Source organism: Anolis sagrei, chromosome 3, assembly GCF_037176765.1.
Source record: "Anolis sagrei isolate rAnoSag1 chromosome 3, rAnoSag1.mat, whole genome shotgun sequence".
In the NCBI taxonomy this organism is placed as follows: domain Eukaryota; kingdom Metazoa; phylum Chordata; class Lepidosauria; order Squamata; family Dactyloidae; genus Anolis; species Anolis sagrei.
In genome coordinates, this window is record NC_090023.1 from 228,900,387 (window position 1) to 228,922,675 (window position 22,289).

General features: G+C 36.4%; 1 protein-coding gene across 1 annotated transcript in view; it reads right to left on the reverse strand.

The window, feature by feature from the left end:
- Positions 1-300: 300 nt before the first annotated feature.
- Positions 301-22,289, reverse strand: part of CAB39 (calcium binding protein 39) — a 54,001-nt gene continuing 32,012 nt past the window's right edge. Inside the window, exons 2-9 of the mRNA XM_060767929.2 lie at positions 20,531-20,689; positions 13,739-13,903; positions 10,267-10,385; positions 8,076-8,244; positions 6,860-6,919; positions 4,709-4,774; positions 3,590-3,733; positions 301-2,637 (exon numbers count right to left, since the gene is read on the reverse strand). Coding sequence (XP_060623912.1) covers positions 2,449-2,637; positions 3,590-3,733; positions 4,709-4,774; positions 6,860-6,919; positions 8,076-8,244; positions 10,267-10,385; positions 13,739-13,903; positions 20,531-20,644 — 1,026 coding nt within the window. The 5' untranslated portion in view covers positions 20,645-20,689 and the 3' untranslated portion in view covers positions 301-2,448. The remainder of the gene's footprint in view (positions 2,638-3,589; positions 3,734-4,708; positions 4,775-6,859; positions 6,920-8,075; positions 8,245-10,266; positions 10,386-13,738; positions 13,904-20,530; positions 20,690-22,289) is intronic.

The window sequence follows — 22,289 nt, forward strand, 5'->3', positions numbered from 1 at the left end:
AAGTTTACGGTTCACAGGAAGCACAGAAGTTCAAAATACCCCTAAACAGAAATATCAGGTGAACCTTTTTCCCCCTCTATAACTATCATAGAACACACAATTGTGTTTCTTGAAAATTTTATTTCAATTTAAGTTATGGGGCCAGCCGGATTTTCTAATAAGAAATGCATTCATTTAAAAGAATGAGATGCTTCTGTGGAAGAAGAATTACAATTGCATACATCTTTTTTTTTTAAAAAAAACTCACATTAAATAACTTTTAGTCATATCTGTAAGCCTTTCACACAGATAAGAAACCACTTCCAGTACAATATTTTTTTAATATGAATAGCACATCAAATGGTCTTAAATACAACTTTTTTTAATGCCAACAATCCAAGGATTAATGTTTTTAAAAAGTTTGAGCCACTTTCCCCATGCCGAAGAGCAGAGAAGCAAAACCAATATCCAAACCCATCTTTTAACTTCTTTATATACACACATACAGAACGTTTAGCATTTCTACTTTCCCCCCCTAAAATGGAAGCCTTACACATAATGGAGAATAACTTGCCAAGGAATATTTTCCTCCTCTTAACTACGATAAACCAAAATATAAAAAAGGACAGAGTACTGAACTACAATATCTCATGGCCCGTTTTATGGTCTATGTGAATGATTTAAGAGGTTTGCGATTACAGATTCTTCTTTCAATAGACATTTGAATCACTTTGCAAAGGACAGGTTATGTATGATTTCCAAGGAAGCATGACAATGCTGAGATATCCATTATTACCAGAATCACATTTGCTGGAGATATTTTCTTACTTCCTTCATGAAGGCTTTAAAAATTTGCTAAAATGTCAATCAGGATATTAGTTTAATTATTGATGAAATAATTTAACAAGAAAGAAGCTAGAAAGCAATAAATAATTGTATAGCATTCTCAGTCAGGTTCAATCATGCAGAATCTGAACGTTCATACTTTTTATCTGTAAGGTTGGTTGGTTGTGATTTCAGAACTACTATTTAGATTAATAGATACAATTTTGATAACATAGTTTAGATACACTTAGCATTTTTGTTATGATCACAGTAACAAAAAGTGGTGCAAAATCAGTCTTTTTAAAAATAAATACTGATAGTTTGCAGCATTAAGGAACAAGATATTGACATAAAGATAGTTATGAAATTATGGGTTCTGATGTAAAGGGCAATTGTAAGTTACTTACTGTCACAACTATGATACTGAATATTAGCTATATGAACAGAAGAGAGGTTCTCTATATACTCACAAGAAAAACAAACTGATATTAATTTAGCATAATCTTCATAATTTGTAATTGGCTGAACACAGCACTAATATGAATGGATAAGGCCAACACTGAAGAATATAGGTTAGTGGGTTCCAGCGCTACGTATTAGTCTATCCTAACGGATGGCACCCATTTAGACCAGAAAATACAGGAAAAAAGGGTTCTCTTCCTTTTGATGCTGCAGTATTTAAGAAATGTGAAATCAGCATTTTCATGTGATCCATTATAATGAGCTTTCATTTTGCAAAACTCAGTTATCAGGTAAAAGTTACAGACTAATACATTAACATTCCTCTGCTGTACAAATTAAATCATTTTAAAAGAAATGAGCAGCCCAGGAGTTATATACAAAAGAAAACAACAAGCGTTGAAATGAAATGCGAAGTGTCACTGCTAAGTTCTACTGCCTGAAACGCCTTTGAAGTAAGATGAACAAAAACCCTTATAACGCATTTCCAAGTCTATAACTCAGTTCTCAGAAAAATCACTCTTTCCAAAACAAAAACAAAGAAAACCCATAAAGCAGTGAAAGGCATATATACATTTTCCTTATGAACTTGGAGATTTCACTCTTCGAGAAGTTGCTATGTTTCTGTATCAGTTTTATTTGCAAGACAACTGTTCATCCCAGTAAGCTCACATCTTAAGATACATATCCCCTTTGATTACAAATAAAGCACTGCACATTTTTTTAAAAAATCAAGGCATACAATCTTATACTATGGTGCCAAATATGCACAGATCACATTGTGCTCGCATCTCATACAAGGTTAAGTGCAAACGTACGGATTGAATCAGATTTGCAAGCATGCACCCCATCACTTAAACTACTCTAACACCTTCTCTCCTATCTCAAACTACCATCTATAGGTTTGCTTTCATGAGCCAATCATCTCCCCCTCCCCCCAGACTTCTAAAAACAAGCAGTGTGCTTGAATTCAGACACAAATACCAAGAAAAGTCCACATTGTGCAAGAAAGCAGCAGCTAGGTTTGTCAACTTGGACTAAAAAATAAAGAGAGAAAAACAAACACTGTTCACTGAACAGCAGATTAGCAGTAATGTTCCTCATGAATTGATAAGAGTGCCTGATGCTGAATATCTAACAGCAAATGCTGAATTTGGATTTAATATTTTAGGGATTTATAGGAGATTAAGCTTCTTGCTGCGCTGGTCTTTTCAAATCCCTGATCTGTTTAACTAAATAGGTCTTCTCGTCATTAAATTGTTCGTCTTCGGTCCTGTCATTCTGAAACTTGCTGAGAAACTCAATAAGTTTGGTCTGGTTCTTTAGAAGAATATCTAAGATGGGCTGCGTCTTGTTTGGGTTGGCTACAAACACCTGCAAAAAGGAGGAAAATGAATGCAAGAAATGTTCAGTTAATGTATTGGGCACCATTATGAGCTGAATACAGATTTATACTTGATATAAAATTACAAGACAAGCCTATAATATACTAAAATGCCACAAGTAATACATGCATAATTACTGGCATGTGATTTCATCATACGTAGGGCCAAATCCACTTAAATTACATAATGGATTATTATTTTCAGGAATGTCATGTATTAATGGGATAAATTTCTGCCACAAGTCTAGTACAATTTATAAAATTGTGTAGTTTTTTGAAAATATGTATTTGCATCCATTAAAAATCTTTTTATTAGAAAGACATAGTGTTTTACTGAGTAAATTAGTGTTTTACTGAGTAAACTGAGTACCATGTGTTCAAGCAGTCATTATGATAATGAAAGGACAAATGCATGCAGAAATGTGGGCGTATTATATGACACTGGAAAAACATCAGGAATTATTAAGTGGCCCAGGTTACTCTGTCTTCAACAGTAAAACATTATCCTCAAAACAATGTTTATGTTGCCATGTTTACTCATGTTTTAGTGGATGGTTCTTTCATATTTTTATATTCTGATGCTTAATTCTTCATTGTAAGTCCACTGTTATTACTGTGCTTTACCATGTATTATTTTTGATGTGTTAGTACTCATCTGAAGCACTGAATGTTTGCCTTTTGTGTATGTAAACCGCCCTGAGTCCCTTCAGGAAGAAAAGGTGGTCTAGAAATAAAGATGATGATGATTATAACAAGGCTAGATGCAAAAGGGTAACGAAGTTAAAAGAGAAACTACTTTGCGTTACAGAACTGCCTGTCTACCACTTTCAAATTAGCAAGACGTCTCAAATTAATTGTTGCATTCTGAAGTATATTTAGGCTTGTGTAAACCTAGACATCCTTTGAACATCATTACAAATAGTTGAAAAGATTTTTTTTTACCTTAAAGACATGAAAGGCCTCAAACTGAATGTTGCGACTCTTGTCTCGTAAAAGGTTCATCATGAGCTTGAGATTTTCAGGTTTACTGATGTATTTTGTCATAATTGTAAAGTTGTGCCTATCCAACAACAATTCACCAAGCAGCTATAGAAACAAAAACAGTGTGGGGTTTTTTTTGGTTCATAAAGATCTGTACAGTCCAACACACCACCAGCAACCATTAACAAAAAGCAAAAGTGACATTCATAAACATGTTAGACTACAGTTATTTTTGTTTTGCAAAAGCTAGACACTTTGCCATTATGTGGTGTCATTATTATAAAATTCCCTCTGGATGCTATCTATATGAGCACTGCAAGGCAGTTAGGTTCATTTTGATGATTTTCAGGAAGATCTGGGTATAGGTGTGCAAGTTTCTTTTAAGATTAGACAAGAAAGATTATAGTGGGAGGGGGAGTTGGTGGTGGTACATAAAGGACATTGGAGTCTTCTCTATTTACATCCTTATACACAATAAAGTTCTGGTCATCTACAGAACTTAAGAAAGTTGTAGTATGCTACACAAATCTGTTGCAGGTCGAATGGGTGCAGTATCAGCAGCAGGTGGGGAAATGATCATGTCTGTGATATCTGAGGTTGGTTCTTCTGCATAACAGTTTCTACACCTTGAATTTAGTGATCAAAATGTTTGCTCTTACAGATGAATCAGCAAGAAAAAGTGGGTGTGTAGTTCAAAAACATGATGGGTTACAAAAAAGAGCTTTTGAACACAAACCACACTTCTGACATTGCTGTTAACAACTAAAGATAAGAGTTATTAATTAACAGAACTTAATAATTTTGCAGGATATGTATACTGAAATTCTCTTTAGTAAGGAACTTTCCATGGCAGCGGTACAATATCATCACCAGAAGAAATCTGTGGAAGACTCTTGGTATAAAAACTGAGGTAAAAACTAAATGACATTTAACATACTGGTTTCCAAAAGCATGAAATCCAGTTTGACATTCTTCAAATTTTTGTAAGCAGAGGCAAACAAGTTGCTCACACCACCCAATGGAAAGCATTATTACAAGAACACTGCTACAGTTAGGCTAATACCAGAAGTATCTTTTTACCTTAAGAGACTGTCGTTTTGTCACATAGTTTTCTGAGTGAAGCAACTTCTCATATTCACTGAAGAACTGAACGGAGAAAGGAAATAAAAATCAGGACTTTCCAACCTATCCAACTGTCTGATCCAAATGATTTCAATGACCTGGAAACACAACTATGAAACCCAGAAATAAAAAGAAATGAAGACTCAAAAATTCAATTATTTTGCTTTTTAAATGTTGTCAAAGTGTATACGTAAAGTCATACAGGCTCCTAAAAAATATTTAGGTAGGAAATCAGTCAATGACAAAAAAAAATGCTATAGTGATCTCAACGGAACATTTCTGGCAAACCTTTACGCAATTAAAGACCAGAGAAAACAAGCATCTAGCTATTGTTATTATCAGACACTGCCAGTAGATGGAGCAAAGTTGTTAAACATGCACTTGTGATTAGTCAGGAGAAGAAAATAATCAATACTGTTAGCTCTTTGTATCCATGTGTTCTGCATCCAAGGATTCAAACAACCACATCTTGAAATATATTTTGGGGGGGGGGGGGGAGCACACAGAGCACTATGCTGATGTGTAGGCAGACCCAACTGTAGCCTCCCATCATTTCACTGATCTTCAGGCTCTCTCCGGCAATCAGTGAAATTGTTTGCCATTTTATATATGGGATGCCATTTTAATACACCACTGTATACAATGGGACTTAAGTGTACCCACAAATTTTGTACCCATGAATGAATGAAAAATACATTCACTTTACTGGTATTAAAATAACAAGTCTATGATGTTTCAGAAAGTGTGGTGCGGGGGCTAGAACAGAGGTAGGCAAAATGCAGTCTGCAAATCATATGCATACTCTGTATCCTTTGTTATAGCTCCCCTGAATTCTTTTTTTAAAGCTTGCATTACAATTTGCCATCAACATTCAGTGGAAAACTAATGTACTACAGTGAATGGAGAAAAGGAACTGCTATATTTACTTGTTTATAAGTTGGCTTCTTGCATAAGTGGCTGAATGGCCATCTGCTGTCAGGGGTACTTTGATTGTGCTTTTCCTGCAAGGAAGGGAGTTGGACTACATGGCCCATGTGGTCTCTTCCAACTCTATGATTCTATGACAACTTGAAGCCAGGTTGTGAGGGCTAAAATTATGGAATTATATGACCTGTAGATAAGTCAAGAATTATTCTGTAGAAAGGGGGAAACACTAATGCCACCTCAGGGGGTGTGATGCTTTTACAAAACCCTCACAATATTCCTTTCGCTCCAAATGTACACTGGATGAATGAAAAGATTTATGATTTTTATTTCTGTTTAACCAGCAGAAAGGGAAATATGATCTAGGTGGATGGGGCAGATCATACAATGGCAGAGATGCCAACAGTTCAATATCCAGCATTTCCCAAGGAAGCACAAATTTAAATTGAGGGCAGGATTTGTGGACAAAATTATGGATTTTGACATGACCCATAAATAAGTTGGAGGCCATTCTATGGCAAGCGGAAAAACACTAATGTCACCTCAGGAGACCAGTTGCCCCTGGCTGCTGCCATTTCCCCACTCAGACGTTCAAAAAGAGCAGAAGCAGAAATGTAGTGAAGAAAGTCTAGGACCTTGTTTTACATTCATCTTTTGCTAATCTACTCAGTGGAGGTGATGGTTCCTTTGTTGATAAGAGGTAAGGTGCAGTACTCACACTGATTTTTAGACTTAGACATAAGGATATAGGGTGAATGCATTCATGTTCCTTCCACAGACTCTACAAAACACTTATTTGTGCTCAGGGAAATGAGAAATAGCAAAGAGCACCAAACAGTGGATCACCCAACAGCTTCAAAGTCTCTTACAGAACATGCAAATTGTGGTGGCCCCATTGAGGAAAACACATACACACACATTACTGTGACCAACTACCAGTTTCATAACTAAGCCTTCTTCCCTTAAGTTCTCTGTACGACACCATCCCCCTAAATCCAACAAATACATCTTTTGGAGTGTTCTGATTCAATCCACTTAGGAGCAGCATCTTGGAAATTAGTTTCAATTTGGACCTTGCTTCAGGATTTGATCAAATCGAAGAATATTTATAAAAGGAAGTATTTTATTAGTATATCATAAATAGCAACACTTCTGATACATGATGTCCGAAACAGAAATACATACCCTATCGTAATGCTGTTCCAAGAACTCTGCACTCAGCAACTTGTGCCTTGTAAGTAAATCCTGCAAACCAAAGATTTCAATGTTATTTAAATGTATACTATTGTTTAAGTTTGTCCCTTTCTCATGGAAATACCATTTTTCATATTAGGCAAAGGAGAAAATTAAAATATTTTAGAATCAAATATATGCATTCAGCTTTCAAAGTATGACAAATATAATTAGGATCTAATGAATATTTAGTGAATATCTGTCAATCACATATTCCTTTTAGTTCCTATACAGTTGATCCAAAGGTTCCATTGTGGGCTACAATGTGATAGTAAAATATATAATCCTGCCCCACCATTGAGAAAGGGTTAAGGTAAAGCAATGGACTGATTATTGAGACTGAAATTTATGTTTCTACTACCAAACTAGGGCTGACTTGGAAGTGAGAGAGACTTACTTGTAAGAAACGTTTCGATAGTGTTTGTCCTTTCACTGTCTTATCACATGATTAAATAAGTGTAGATGACATTTCATTCATACAACAAGCACGGCCCTTATTATTTATTTATTTGCCATACTTGTACCCCACCCTTCTCTACCCCACAGGGTGACTTGGGGTGGACGGGGGACTCAGGCCTTGGTCTGCATTTGCTTCCTTTACCTCCAGTGAAATTAACAGAACTAAGTCTGGCTAACTATGTAGCATGTTTATATTATCTCATCCACTATGTACAACTCCAAATTGTCTGGTATCACTTACAGTATATGACTACATGGGACTATTTAACAAAATTAGTAAATACCAGTTTGTTTTTGTTTGCTTAGCTCTTACGCTACAATAACCTTTTATGTTCATTCACAATGTTGGTGTCTTGTATACATCAAGTGGTAACACTGCCAGTTAAATCCATTTCAATTTTAGGTTTTGACACAACAAAATGTAGAAAAATCAAATGCTGTGGCTGAATACTTCTGTAAAGCATTGTGTCTTCTGGACAAGAAATCCATGTTCTAACAAGCTTTTCTGGTAAAATAAAATCCCTCCTAATGTTATTGCTATGATTTCATTAATACTAGTCTATAGCTGTTATCTTTCCTGGCATGAAAAGGCTAGTGTTATGCAATTTCCATATTTTTTAATCTGTTGTATAGTGTTTCTGGAGGTTAGTGGATAAAGCTTAGTATGTTTTTTAAATAAGCAGTTGTTTTTAAAAAAAGACCACACTACCTTAAAAGTGGCAAATGCATCTGAAGCAATATCAAATGTTGACATTTCCACGTATCTGAAGAAGTCATAAAACTGTTCCGACCACAAGATTATTTTTGCCAGTGGTTCGTGTCTGATGCACTCTCTTAACATGATTCCACAATTCAAAGCAATTTCTGGAGACTCGTATCTGTGAAATGAGAAATCAACATAAATACATGACATGACATGCAATCATAGCAAGATATCATATACATTTCCCAGAATAGACTGTACCTTACCTGTTTTAGTGTTTTTTTTAAACGAAATGTTATTTTTACAATACAAAAAATACATACCGTGCACACACAAAACATTTACAATTCCCACCACCAGCATGAGGATTATTTTCTTTCACATATTCATTTCTTTTTGAGACAATAATTATATCTTTATCTTTATACATTTCCATCCTGTATACTATATAACATGTGTATCTTATTTCTTATGGCTTGATCTCCAGAATGATTCATAATATAGTTCTTTACCTGTTTTAGTAACCTTAGATTTTAGTATACTCTTATCAGTATTAACACACTGGGATAAGGGGAGTAAAGAGTTTGAATGGATAAATAACATTTCATATATTTGGTGCTCACGTTGATCTTATAATTGTGCTTTGGGATAAAGCAGCATCCTAGTCAGGAAATAAAGGCTAGTATTCTAAAAAAGAGTGTCTTTCCCAGAATAAGAACTATAGTAACGATTGACAGAGTCACAAAAGTAAATCCTATGCCTTTCTTTATAGATAAAAGAAAGGAGGAGATGAACATTATTTATTTATTTATATCCCGTTTTTTTCTCTTTTTAAGGAGAGTAGCTACTATAAACACCATTACAATACAATTTAAAATATACAAATATTTATTGTAACTCTGATCACTATGTGACAAAAAACAAACAGTAAAGGAAAATAATTTGTTTCCAATTTATAAATAGCTTCCAACAGTCTTTTTAAATTGACAAATGTTTATAATTATGTGATTTCTTGAATTAATAAACTGACTTTATAGATTTTTAAACGAGAAATCAAGATTTCATATCCCTTTGGAACAAAACGAAGCTAAACATCTCTATGTTCCAAACAGACCCAAAACACTGAAGCTCACTTTTGTTTCATTGTGAAAGGATGCATAACAAAATATCAAGCATGATGCTCTGGTAGAACAATGCAGATGATATACGGAGAGGAAAACAGCAATCTGGCAGGGAGTATACACAATGAATTGCCCTTTATTTAGGCAAGCTTGGAGAAATAGTGTTATCATAGTTATGAGGATATGAGTTGTATAAAAAACCATGGGGTGAAATTGCGGTGTAAGATTTTATTCCTAAATCCTGCTTGGTGAACAAAAGACAAATAGCCAGTGTTTAAAGGCCAAGTTGTGCAACAAATTATACAAACAACTCTGGATGTTACATTTCCAAAGTCAAGCTTCAGCAACAGTGACTCCATCCACAAAGACAATCCAGGAGAGTTCATACAAAGGTATATTTCAGCTATATCTTTTTTATATCTGAATGGCACAGTGAACTGTCTTAGATTGAGAACATAAGCAAAATTTTCTAGACTCCTCCTTATAGCTGTTTTGATGCATGGTCATGCATACTATGAACCAGGAGTTCGGTTTAGCATTAATTTTGTTACTGTGTTGTTCACTGTATATTTTAGCTCTATTCCTCTTTTGTTTCTCCCAATCAGCTATAAGCAATGCACATCACACAGTAGGCATGTGTCTCTTGGTCAACTTTTAAGAACCCCAGTGGTCCGTCCTACCACAGATTTTTTCCACCAAACACTTAGTGGTGCAAGAGTGGGAAGAGCAGCATTTTAATAACTTTAATCAAGAGGGTTTCCAAGGGGATTCAGAAAATGTCCCCATCCCCAGACTTGAAGCAGCTCATCCTGCTCTGCATGAAGACTGACAACAGTAATGTCTATCATCACGATCTGTTTGTTTGTTTTCCCTTAAAAGCAGTGACAGAAGTGATATTGTATTAGTAAAGCCTAGATGTACAGATATAAGTAGACTGTATCAATTTTTACAACTCTGGGCGATGTAGAGAACTGCAGAGTAGGTCTCAAGATGCACTTGTAGAACACAGCTGCTTTATTAACTAATCTTATATAGAAACCACAGCAGTTACTAGTTACACAATATATTATACATACCCCTTCAACAGCATGAACAGTATATTTTGCTGAGTGCAGATATATTCAACTGTGGGTGTTCTTGTACCAATCTGTCTTCTCAGAATGTTGTTGAATATCTGAGCCACATCTTTTTTACCCTATCAAAATGCAAGCAATACAGCATTTTAACATTTGGGCTCCTATGAGGAGGAGTAACATTAGAATCAGGTTAACATCATGCCCTTAAAGTAGGAAACTGAATTAGCTCAGTACAATGCCTTGCATTTGCCAGTGCCCAAGAAAACTCCAAGCATGTGCTGAAGTGATAGCCATTTTAACATTATGTAAGCTTACAGTTAAACAAATGATATGCTTTCAGCCTACAGGATTTTATCTTCTAGGATAAAAATTACTATAATAGCTGCAGAAGCTTTCATTCTACAGCTATAAAAAAATGTTCCTGGTTGCTACTGGGAAAATCCTCCTTTTTCCAGCATGACTGAATTATGTTGAAAAGAGAAAAAACTTGTTATCGTTCAAGGTTTTATCCCATGACTTGTCATGGGTTGTTTTCTATTTATAAGGCAAACTTTGTGTTCTATGGTTATTCATATCAAAATGCAGCATTTATCATCTTTACGAGACAATTAGTAAAAACCATTTGGTTATCTTTTTACCTGAACACAATCCAGTCCACTGCGGGCAAATCTGCATGTGGATGGACTATATCAATTCAGATTTGTTTAGCTCTCTCTCCCTGTTTCTAAACCCAAGTGATAGTAGAAACAATTTTTTCATGCCCAGGATAAAAATTCATTTATGCCCATAATGCCCTTCAGAGAGTATGAGGCATTTTATTATGTTTTTTGTCTCCTGGACCAATCTGAGTCCAAGAGAGCCTTTCGATAAAACAGGAAGGGACATTCTTCACTTCCTGTTGTTTAAAAAGGCTTCTCATGGGCCTTTAAACATGAGGAAAATATCTCCCACACTCCTGAAGGGACATATCTTTTTATCATCCTTTTGTGGAGGGGTGCATTGGGGAATGCGGCCCTCAGTCTGCCACAGTCAGTGTAAATTATGGGGCTAGCAGCTTGTGAAAGATGAGAGGCTGCTTCCCTGAGAGAAAGACACAACATTAGCACTTTTCTAATTAAACAATACTGAAACAATGTCATGACTGCTCACAAGGCAGCAGTTAAAGTGTCACACCCAGCCAAAAGAGCTAAACATTTGACTAAGGTCAACATGCTCACCCTTTGCCGACCAGGCTGTTTTTTAAATTTTACTTCTATTGTAAGCTTGTCCTGAGCAGCACTAAAATTCTTTGTTCTACCAATGAGTACGGCAGTGTTTCTGAAAATTCCTCACCCAAACTCCGCATATCACAACAATCCTCCGTCATTCAGAAACTCGGCCAACTTTGCCCAGAATCCCATTATTTGTCCTGGACTTGCCACTAGCAACAGCATTTCCTTGTTAGTTACATAATGAACTTTGTGACGGTTCACAATAATAAACAATTCATTATTTGTATGAACTAGTTATTACTTCTAAGTGATGTAACTGTGGTCATGATGATAAGCATACCGTACTAGGAGAGGTGAAGAGTAAAAGTTACATGAACTGATCTAAACAGCAGAAGATGTTTAACAAATAATTTCCAGAGGAACCCATGAAAGATCATAACAGTAACTGAAACAGTACATATGGTAATTTATTTTCAATAGAGATAAAAGGCTTTCCTTTTATTTATATGCTGCATTCATGGAAGAATACAGAATATACACTTCAAATTTAAGCCATTTAACATTACAAAAGGAAATTAAACTAAACCTTTCTTTCAAAAGGGGGCTGCAATGAATTAGAAACACAAAATTCAAAACAATTCAAACAAAGGTCAAAGAGTTCTAAAGCCTTTGTAAGACCAATTCCAGGCAGTAAAAAACTACCCAACCATGTTTCATTATCTGCTAAGATCTCATATTGAAGTTGGAGAAGGCTTGTTTCTGCTGTTCTAGAGGCTAGGACATGGAGCAATGTATTCAAACTGCAGGAAAAAAGATTATACTTGAATATTAGGAAAAACTTTCTCATGGTTTGATGCTGCATCAAAGTATAATGAAGTCTACTTCTCTGGAGGTTTATAAGGGGAGGGTGGAAGGCCATCTATCAGAAATGCTTTGATTGATGGCTGAGGGCTGGACTGAATGGCCCTTGTGGTCTTTTCCAACTCTATAAATCTATGATTCTGTGATTCTAATTAATATACATGGTGGCACAGGGGATTAAACCACAGAGCTGCTGAACTTGCTGACTGAAAGGCCAGTGGTTCGAATTCAGGGAGCAGGGTGAGCTCCTGCTGTTAGCCCAGCTCCTGCCAACCTAGCAGTTCAAAAACATGCAAATGTGAGTAGATCAATAGGTATCACTTCTGTGGGAAGGTAAAGGCGCTTCATGCAGTCATGCTAGCCACATAACCTAGGAGGTATCTAAGCTCTTTAGCTTAGAAATGGAGGTGCGCACCTCTCCCCAGAGTCGGACACGACTAGATTAAACGTCAAGGGGAAAGTTTTATCTTTACCTTTACCATAAATGAAGTAGCCAGAATCTGAATCAGTAGAAAAGTTGGAGCTGAAGGTTTAATGTACTGACCCAATAACCCTGCATAAGACACTAATAATTAAGACACATGGTTCACTTCCTTATTAATCAATTCTGGAATGCACATCCAAGAGAAAACTGTCATTCATAATGATATCAAGTATAAAAAAGGCCAGAGAGACCTGACATTCCAAAGTAAATCCATCATTCCAAGGTTCATTTAAAGGAGAAACTTCAGCCTAGCTCACAGGGAGTGAAGCAATACTATTTCTCGGTACACCAGGATGGTTATAAAATTTCTCATGAGTACTTTTTGAAGCACTGCAGTAACAAAAAATACAGTGCATCAAGACAGAGAATCTAAACTATAGAGTTGACACCACCACATGAAAAAAGTCTGATGAACACCAAGAAGAACAATAAACATGCTTGTCACATTACCTTGAAGGCAGAAACATTCCAGCATATATTTGAGCTACCTAACCTTTAGGGCTTTTCTTTTAATTTAAACAAATGATTTTGCTCACATTAAAAAAGACATGGACATGCTCCCTCTATGGAGGCTAGTAAAGAGAGCAAATTCACTTTAGAATTGCCAGCCTAAGAATGGCAAGACCTATTGAAAAATATGATGGGGAAAACAGATATACAAAACTCCAACATATGCATCTACATATTAGTACGTTTTATTTCCGATCTTTGTGGATTCTGGGTGGCACATCTTTCCACTACAAGGTATTAAAATGCAAGGGGACTTAATACAGTGTAAAATAATTCAGTTTCTTGGTAGTTACTGACACAAATTTTGAAATACTGTATATTTGGTGTTTACAATTCCTAAACCCATAAACAGAAATTTGGAAAGATTACCTGAAACTAGTTTAAGTGCACGATAATATTTTCTTACCTCGAAATCAATCAGCTGCAGATCAGCCACAAGGGTGCTAAGAAGACCACTGTTGTATAGCTCCTGAGCTAGCTGGGCCACAGCTTCTGTCTGAGGCTCCTTTTCATTCGTGCCATATAAAATTTCTTTCATGGCAACTAGATTTTTTGAAACTTCTTCAGTTGCCTGAATAAAACAAAACAAAACAGAAATAACTCTATTTCTAAATCTAGCAACCATTATGCTGATTAGCATGTACTTTCCACTGCATTTTTAATAGCAATGTGCCATAGATACCATTTTGAGAACTAAGACAATGGCCAGAATGCTGTCAGGATACTAGATCAGCATAAAAATATTTGTACAAAGAGATACACTTTCTCAAAGAATGGGAAGCACTATAAACTAGTGCTGTCCATTCTCTAACCAGTAGCTGTCGCTACATTGTATTGAATATTTTATTTAAACTGAGTTGGGCTTTTATCTTTTATAAGTGTCTTTTATTGCAATGATGATGAATTTTACTTGCATTTTATGTGTTTTATGTGACTACTGCAACATGCTCTATGTGGAGCTGCCTTTGAAGACAGCCCCACATAAGAGCGATACAAAAGATACAAGTAGTCCAACGGGCGGCAGCCAGGCTGCTCACCAGAGCAACATACAGGGAGCATACAACCCCCCTACTACATCAGCTCCACTGCCTGCCAGTTTGCTATCGAGCACAATTCAATTAAATGGTTCTGGTCAACTTACCTGTTCGAACGTATCTCCCTCTATTAACCAATTAGAACATTCTGATCTGCCAAGGAGGCCCTGCTCTCAGTCCCACCCCCTTCACAAACGCCACTGGTGGGGACGAGAGACAAGGCCTTCATAGTGGTGGCCCCTCGGCTGTAGAACTCCCTCCCCAGTAACAGTAGATTGGCTCCCTCCCTCCTGGTGTTCAGGAAAAAGCTAAAGACCTGGCTCTGGAACCAGGTATTCAGGGAGGAGTGCAATATGGATTTGAATTAAACCCAGCACCATGAATAATGACTATGAGACTAGGCATTATGTTTTAATCTGTTTTAATTGTATTTATATGTTTTATTATTGCTTAATGTGTTGTATTTGTATTTATAATGCAGCATTGGGGTTTTCTTTAAGCTGCTCTGAGTCCCCTTTGGGGTGAGAACAGCAGGGTAGAAATGTAGTAAATAAAAATAAATAGATTTTATGAAACTATTATGTGTTGTCTGTAAGCTCCCGCAGTCCCTCTGGAGAGACTGTGGCAGTATATAAATAAAGTTGTTGTTGTTGTTATATTATTATTATTATTATTATTATTATTATTATAGATTATGCAAGTGGAGTCCCTAGAAGAGTCAATGACATTCACAGTCCTCTCTCACCTTTGAGTAAATGGGTGGGAACCTACATGATCAATTATGGATGCAAAAACCCCAACTGTCATATTAGTACATTCTAACAGAGGAATAAAGAATGACAGACTTTAGTTGAAAGACAGAACACAGCAGACTGATACAAGGTCAAAGAGAAAGAGGAGACAGAATGCTAGCAAAGCCTGGTTTATGACTAAGTAAATATTTACAGCACCAAGAGCAATTAAGTATACCACAGACCAGCACACTGGGAGCATAAAAATAAATGCTGAGGTAAACCAAGAAGATGGGAATAGATCAACATACATTTAAAAAGCAGGCTAAAATCTACCCTAACTGTTGATTTTTTTAAATCCAACGATTACATCCTATTAATGTCTGTGACAACTGACACAAAATGCCAGCTCATGGGATGAAAAAAAGGGCTGTCTGCATTGGCTGAACTGATGCAAGAACCTCAAATTCAAGTATTTTTGCCACTCTATGCAGAGCAGGTATCTAAAAATGCAAGATTAGTACCTGAGAGCAGCAATTTTTATACGAATTCCATAAGACGACAGTCTTCTCTACTCAACAAAGTGCCAACTCCACACCTTATCTGCAACCAGGGCCAGACAGTAATGAGCAAACACCTCTTGGCTTCCCTTGCCCCATCAGTTTGTCTCCATCACCCCCTCTCCAGTAATCTGTGACAGATTCACCCTTCACAAGACAACCAATTCACCTATCTTTCTGCATAGGGAGACATTATTAGTAACAATCACATAAAAAGGGATATGGATCTAACATGAAATACTGAATTCTGTTTTGTATTTTCATTTTGTTTATTTGATTTATACCACACTTTTCTCCCCAATAAAATTCAAAGTGTCTTACAATACTGTATTGTAAGACCCCTGTAACTATGGAAAACATATCAATTGTTTGCACCTGTGAAAAATAGACCAAAAATTGCTAGATTCTCCTGTTGATCCTAGGGTATACCAGAGGTTGCCACAGAGTCATACTGGAGGACCTAGCAAATGGCATTTTGTCGTATTCACAGTTTCATGTAACTTTCTCAGTCCAGCTGAGAAAGTATTTCCTGTGAATACGAGGGTTGTACTGTACTTTACTGTACTAACATGAGACACCCCCACACACATAAACATATGGACAAAACCTCACTATTTTTAGGCATGGAAGATTGCTATCTCTCCACAAATATGAACAAGTTGACTTAGAATTAATTCCAGAAAAATACTTTCTGAACACGTGACACTCTCTCCACTCAGCAGCGAATTATCTGGCTAATCAAGGTTTTGATTACCATAACAGAGCACAATAACAACCAGAAAGAGGAAGTACCAACTTCCTTTTAAAAGATCTAGCCCTCCCTTAACGAATTTGTAACCAAAAATATTTGTGACTATAGGACTAATAATCTGATATTCAAAATATCATTTTTACATCATGAAGAACAACTGAAAAGACCACTGCCAATACTGGATTAAGTAAAGAAAACAGGCTGCTTGAAAAAAATAGTCCAATCAATACACATAAGCATTCTGAAACAGGGCCCCAAAATGGTCTTATCTCCCTTAGGCTTCCTGCTTTCCCTTCTTTAAATAACAACTAGCTCCCCTGCCACAAAAATTTCAAGTTGCTACATTTCTTTCATAGCCAGAGTTGTAATAATCTCTTAATTTGATTGCACATTACAAGATGTTTCTAACCTAGTCTAAATCATATACTGTATATGATGGAGTGCTATGCCTGTGTAATTTTGTGTAATTGTACAAGGCTGTAACTTGTACAATTACACAGTTTACATTTGCATTGTATATATTTGTGGGCCTATCAAAGAACCTGTTGCTTGAGGAGAGGAGACCTGAGACACCAGAACCACAAAAAGTTCAAAAACTCTGTAGTGTAACATTGCAAGCACTGCAGTGAGGCTATTTATTCCTGTTAATGGAAAATTGCTCAGTTGGCTTACAGAAGAGCTGTTCAGTCTTGCCAGCAGTTAAGGGATCAGCATAATTCCATGTACAGTAGTTCAGTTGCATAATTTGTCAACAGGCAGGTTTATTCACAGAAAATATGTTAAATATTAGAGCCCAGGCCTTCCTCTGCCAATCTGATTCCATTGTTCCACCAGTGAAAGTGACCCACTGAAAAGCACCCAGTATTCCAGGTAGTGCAACAGAGCTTGGGTCACTTACAGGACTACATTATACAGTAATTAATGAGCATCGGTTAGGAAGACTATTTTTAAATGGTCACTCTTCCTCCAGGGAACTTATAGTGCTGTTTCTGCATCACTTAGTACTCTGCATTAAATCCCATGTTTGGAGGAAGGTGAGTTATAAATTAAACAATATTTTTAAAAAGCAAAGGCAATATTTGTCAATTAAGAAGAAGGAAAACTCAACAATAATTTTAATAGAAAAGGGTAGTTATATATTTATGGTTCCCTCCCTTTTTTCCCAATCTGGGCTTCTGTTATTCAGGCAAATAAGGAAGAACTTTAGATTGTGTTTGTTTCCCAAGATTGGATGCTAGCATGATTAACATCTTAGCAGCCAGAAACGAAAAGTCCATCTTGTATTATTATGAGATCCAAGTGAAATGGGAGATAGCTTACTGAGTGCAACATAAAACTCAGTGCACAAATTTCTTTTTAAATGTTTAATTCCCTGGTGTGATGTTTAGATATGGTTGTAGAAGCAGGTGAATTCAACTCCAAGGCAATGTAATTTAACTTTCCAAGACACAACCGGGATCAACAATTAGTAGCCACTAGGGTAGCAACCTCCATTCAAATGTTTCATTGAATGCATCTCTAAGAAACAAGAGCCCATAAGAAAGTTCCTCATTCTATAGAGGGGAATATTGTTATTCCCCCCCCCCCCCCCACACACACACACATCATGAATGCCTCTGCTTTGCAGTATTTGTGTATACCTGAAACATTTCCTGGTTACTGTCAAACAGTTTTTGATGAACATTTAACATGAAATATGTGGTTGGTTTTGCCTGTTTCTTTGTTTTCAGTCTACTATATTACTATTTCATTTTTTAGAAACAAGCAACAATGTAATGCCAGCAACATAATTCAATTCTTTTTTTTTTCTGCAGCCACAATTCACTGTAGCATTTGGTTGAAGATTACAATGAGGTTCAGAGAAGGCAATGTGTTACTCTTCCAAACTGTAATGACCGGTTGAGTGAAAATTTAACTTTACACATACCAGAGTGTAAATATTTTCCTCTTTAATCAATTGGGACACATTTAAAAACCTTTCCAAACAAGCAAAACAAAGTGAGAGAACTGCAATTTGTTGGAATACTGATTTTCTTGATAGCTCTTTTATTTCTTGTCTTCAAAAATTATTTTTGGACTGTTTTGTTACTAATAACTTAAAAATGTGTATGAGTCAAAGGACCAGTAGGAGAAATTCTGAACACAAGTCAAATTTGTTTAGGATATGTCGCCACAACTAAAAATAGATTCAAATTAAGCAACAAACCTTGGTCCTCAGTAGTGAACCTGGAAGTAACCTAGCATGTGCTTTGAAGGGAAAACTAATAAGTTTAAAAAGCTATTATGATGGCAGTGGCCTTCTTTGTTAAATGCTATTCTAATTTTTGAAACCTTTTCAAGTGAACTATCACCTTAAATTCCACTTTTTGGAGGGGTACTAAAAACAATTCCAGAGGAAGAAACTCCCTTCACTGGATACATCTCCCTGGACCCCAAACTTCCTGCGTTAGTCCTTTTCAAACAGCTCCTTTGTTCCCTTCTCTCAATTTCACCACCATCACCAACCAGTTGGTGAGGACGCAAGAGAACGCCTTCTCAGTGGCTTCCCCTGTACTCCCTTTCCAGAGAGACCAGAATGCCCAGAAGCAAGCTAACATCCTAACATCTCTTTATTCACACAAGCTTTAAAGTTTTTAAAGAACAAGCTGGGGGGGGGGGGGGGGCGCATTGCTGTAATGAAACATCTTTTTATATATTTATCTTAACTGAATTGTTGTAATAATTGTAACAAGTTTCGTTGTATTTTAGTATTGACCTTCTGTATGTTTTAATTGTATTGCTTTTAAAGTTGTGAACCGCTTTCAGTCTCAAAACCTGAGGAAAAAGGCAGAATGATGATGATACCTGAATAGGAAACACAGTGGTGTCCTTGGTATCAAAAACTATAGATGTTGAAATCCCATTATATACAAGAACACAATAAATGCCATACCTTATATAAAAAGGCATAATTAAAAGTTTGCCTTTTGGATTAAAAATATATTATTAACAGGTCCTAGATGGTTGGATTCATGGGTTTGTAGTTCTGATTGTATTAATCCTGTTGGACATTTCAAACTTCATCCCCCAAAGTGTCACACCCAAAGCTGTCCAGGAGTTCTAGCACTCTACTCTTCCCTTTCAATGATCCCAGTGCACTTATGAAACCACAGTTCAGGAAACAAACACTGATCTCAATTTTTATAAATGTTCTGCTGTTTGAATCTGAGCCCTGTTCTTATCTGATACCACCACTATGTCCCCAAACTGCTGAAGCTGACTTTAGAGTGGGGGTTCTTAACCCTTGGGTCCCCAGATGTTTTGGCCTTCAACTCTCAGGAATCCTAACAGCTGATAAACTAACTGGGATTTCTGGGAGTTGTAGGCCAAAACACCTGGGAACCCACAGGTTGAGAACCACTGCTTTAGAGCCACACTTTCTCTAGTTCAGCAATCCAGCCTGTGCACCTGTTTCAAAAACATATGTAGTCTCTTTTGAAGGGCAGCAAGTGGCAGTGATGGTACTGCAAATTTAATACTAGCTGAATATTTTAGGGCCTTGGGCTATATGAATAATAGAATAGGGAATTAGTGGCTAAGCATGAGAATTCACAAATCAGCCTGTTCTAAAGTGGTTCCTTGAACTCTTTTCTACAGTGTGATGCATTTGTGACTTAAGCAGAATAGACACTTGAACTCCCATCTAAAAATGGTGAGCAAATTCCATTCATTGACTAAGGGGAAGTATTCTGAGACATAAGAAAATCAAGGAACAATCAACATACATACAACATAAGGCTAAGGAAAGGTTTTACAGAAGAGCAGATTTTGATGTATTTATAAAAGTGGTTCAACAAACTGAGAGCAGAGACATTGTCCCAAACAGAAAACAGCACTGTAGAAAATGTGAAGATAGTGCTGATAGCAAGTAAGTGTGGGTTGGGAAGAACATCAGTATGAAGATTGTAATCACTTAGTTGCCAAGGTCAACAAGCAGATAGGCTGTAAGTAGACAGAAATGCTACTTTTAAAAGAGGAAAGGAGACATGAGTTTAGTGCATACATATAAAACAATTAAGCAGCCCTGCACTTCCTCTTCATATCAAGAGAAATACCCAAATAAGGAAATTAAAAAATATATACCTTTTCTACCTTCTTGTCAGAAATATCTTGCTTTTCTAGTACCGCCATACTCTCCTTTAGATTCTTCACTATGTCTGCAGGAGACTTGTGTGATTTGCCAAAGGGAAATGGCATGGTTGCAAGCTACTTGTGCCTCTTCTTCTAGAATTCCTCCTTCACCTGCAAAAACATTTTTAAAAGTATGTTAGGAATAATAAGATACAGTTCAGAACTGCGGAGCAAATAATGGACATTGTAATTTAACTCATTTTTTTTTTCAGGGGAAAAACAAACATTTCCAGTTCTAAAAGATAAAGCACATATGCAGTCATATTTAGAATGTCTATTTTTTCAGCATGAAATTCTGCAATTACACCCAGAATTTGGTGAAAGAGATAAATTCTGTATTATGTGGAAGACAAATGAATGTATTATGCTGCCTATGTCAATTTATTAATTAGATGTTTTGAGCAATGAAACCTACTGAATGTAGGGTCATTAAGTTCACATAATAAGTGGTCTTAATACCAGAAAAAGCCATTTGAAAGAAACATTTGCCTTTCCCTTGGGCCCATCACTAAAGGGAATATGGAATATTGTACTCATGTGGGATTTCAGTGCATAAGAGTGCCCCACAGAGATAGGATCAGATTATTTACATTATATCATATCCCAACCCTTTTATGATTAACATACTATGTCTTTAAAAAAAAGGGGGGGCCAACTTTTATTACTATTTTGGACAGAAAACTCTAATATGAGTCACAAAAGTCAGCTGTACTTCAATTGGCTGAAATGTACATCACAGGCATTTCAAACATGTAAAGTATTCTGTATCCTACCAAATCTTTCAAGGCAATGTTTACAGTCTGTTTATTTTAGTATATCGAGAATAATTTAAAAAATGCTTTAGCTGTCCCACTGTTAAATGTGTCTGTCCTAATTAATAAATAGCACATTCCCTTAGACTACTTAATGACTGGACCTCTAGAATTCTCGACGGGATATAAAGGAACAGAAAAGCCTGCTCTTCAAAAATGCTGATGGGTTGTTACTCCTGCAGCAAACAAAAGGATGGTTGAAGCTGACAGAGCAGAGGTCACAATGTCATTACAAAGAATGGCTGTCCCCACCTGACACAAATGAAAATATCCCACAGTCTGGGTCAGGAAGCAAATTGCTATTGCCCAGTTTAAAAATAAACAAAGATCTTCAGTAAAACAAAGTGGACAATGAAGAAACTTGGCAGAATTATCTGAACTTTATGGATTCCCAATTTCAAGCCTCAGTATATCCATCAGCCATTGAGTTGTTTTGAAATGATAATTTGCAAATACAATAAATGGGCACAAGTGAGGCAGCAGAATCACAGGTAGAGCCATTACATTTATGGAAGTCTCAAAAATTATCTTTACCCAGCTTTTTAATATAAAAACATCAACCGATGAAGCTTTTACTTTCAGCACTGTGAACATTTGCTCCCACATTTCAACATGACGTAAAAGAGAGGTGCATGAAATAAAGTATTGCAGTGCTTTAGAAACTAACAAAATACCACAACATGTTGTGGAAACTGGAGGAGAATTACTCAGCTCCCCACTAGGTGTTGTTACTTGCAGCAAGGGAATGTGCACATCACACCTTGCAACGCAATGAACATCCCTAGCATTTTTGGAAAGTACATCTCTAGCATTGGGATAATGTACATGTTGCTCTTTCAGATATCATACCAGGAGTACAAAAACATGTCTGCTACTTACACATTCCTTTAAAGTTGGAA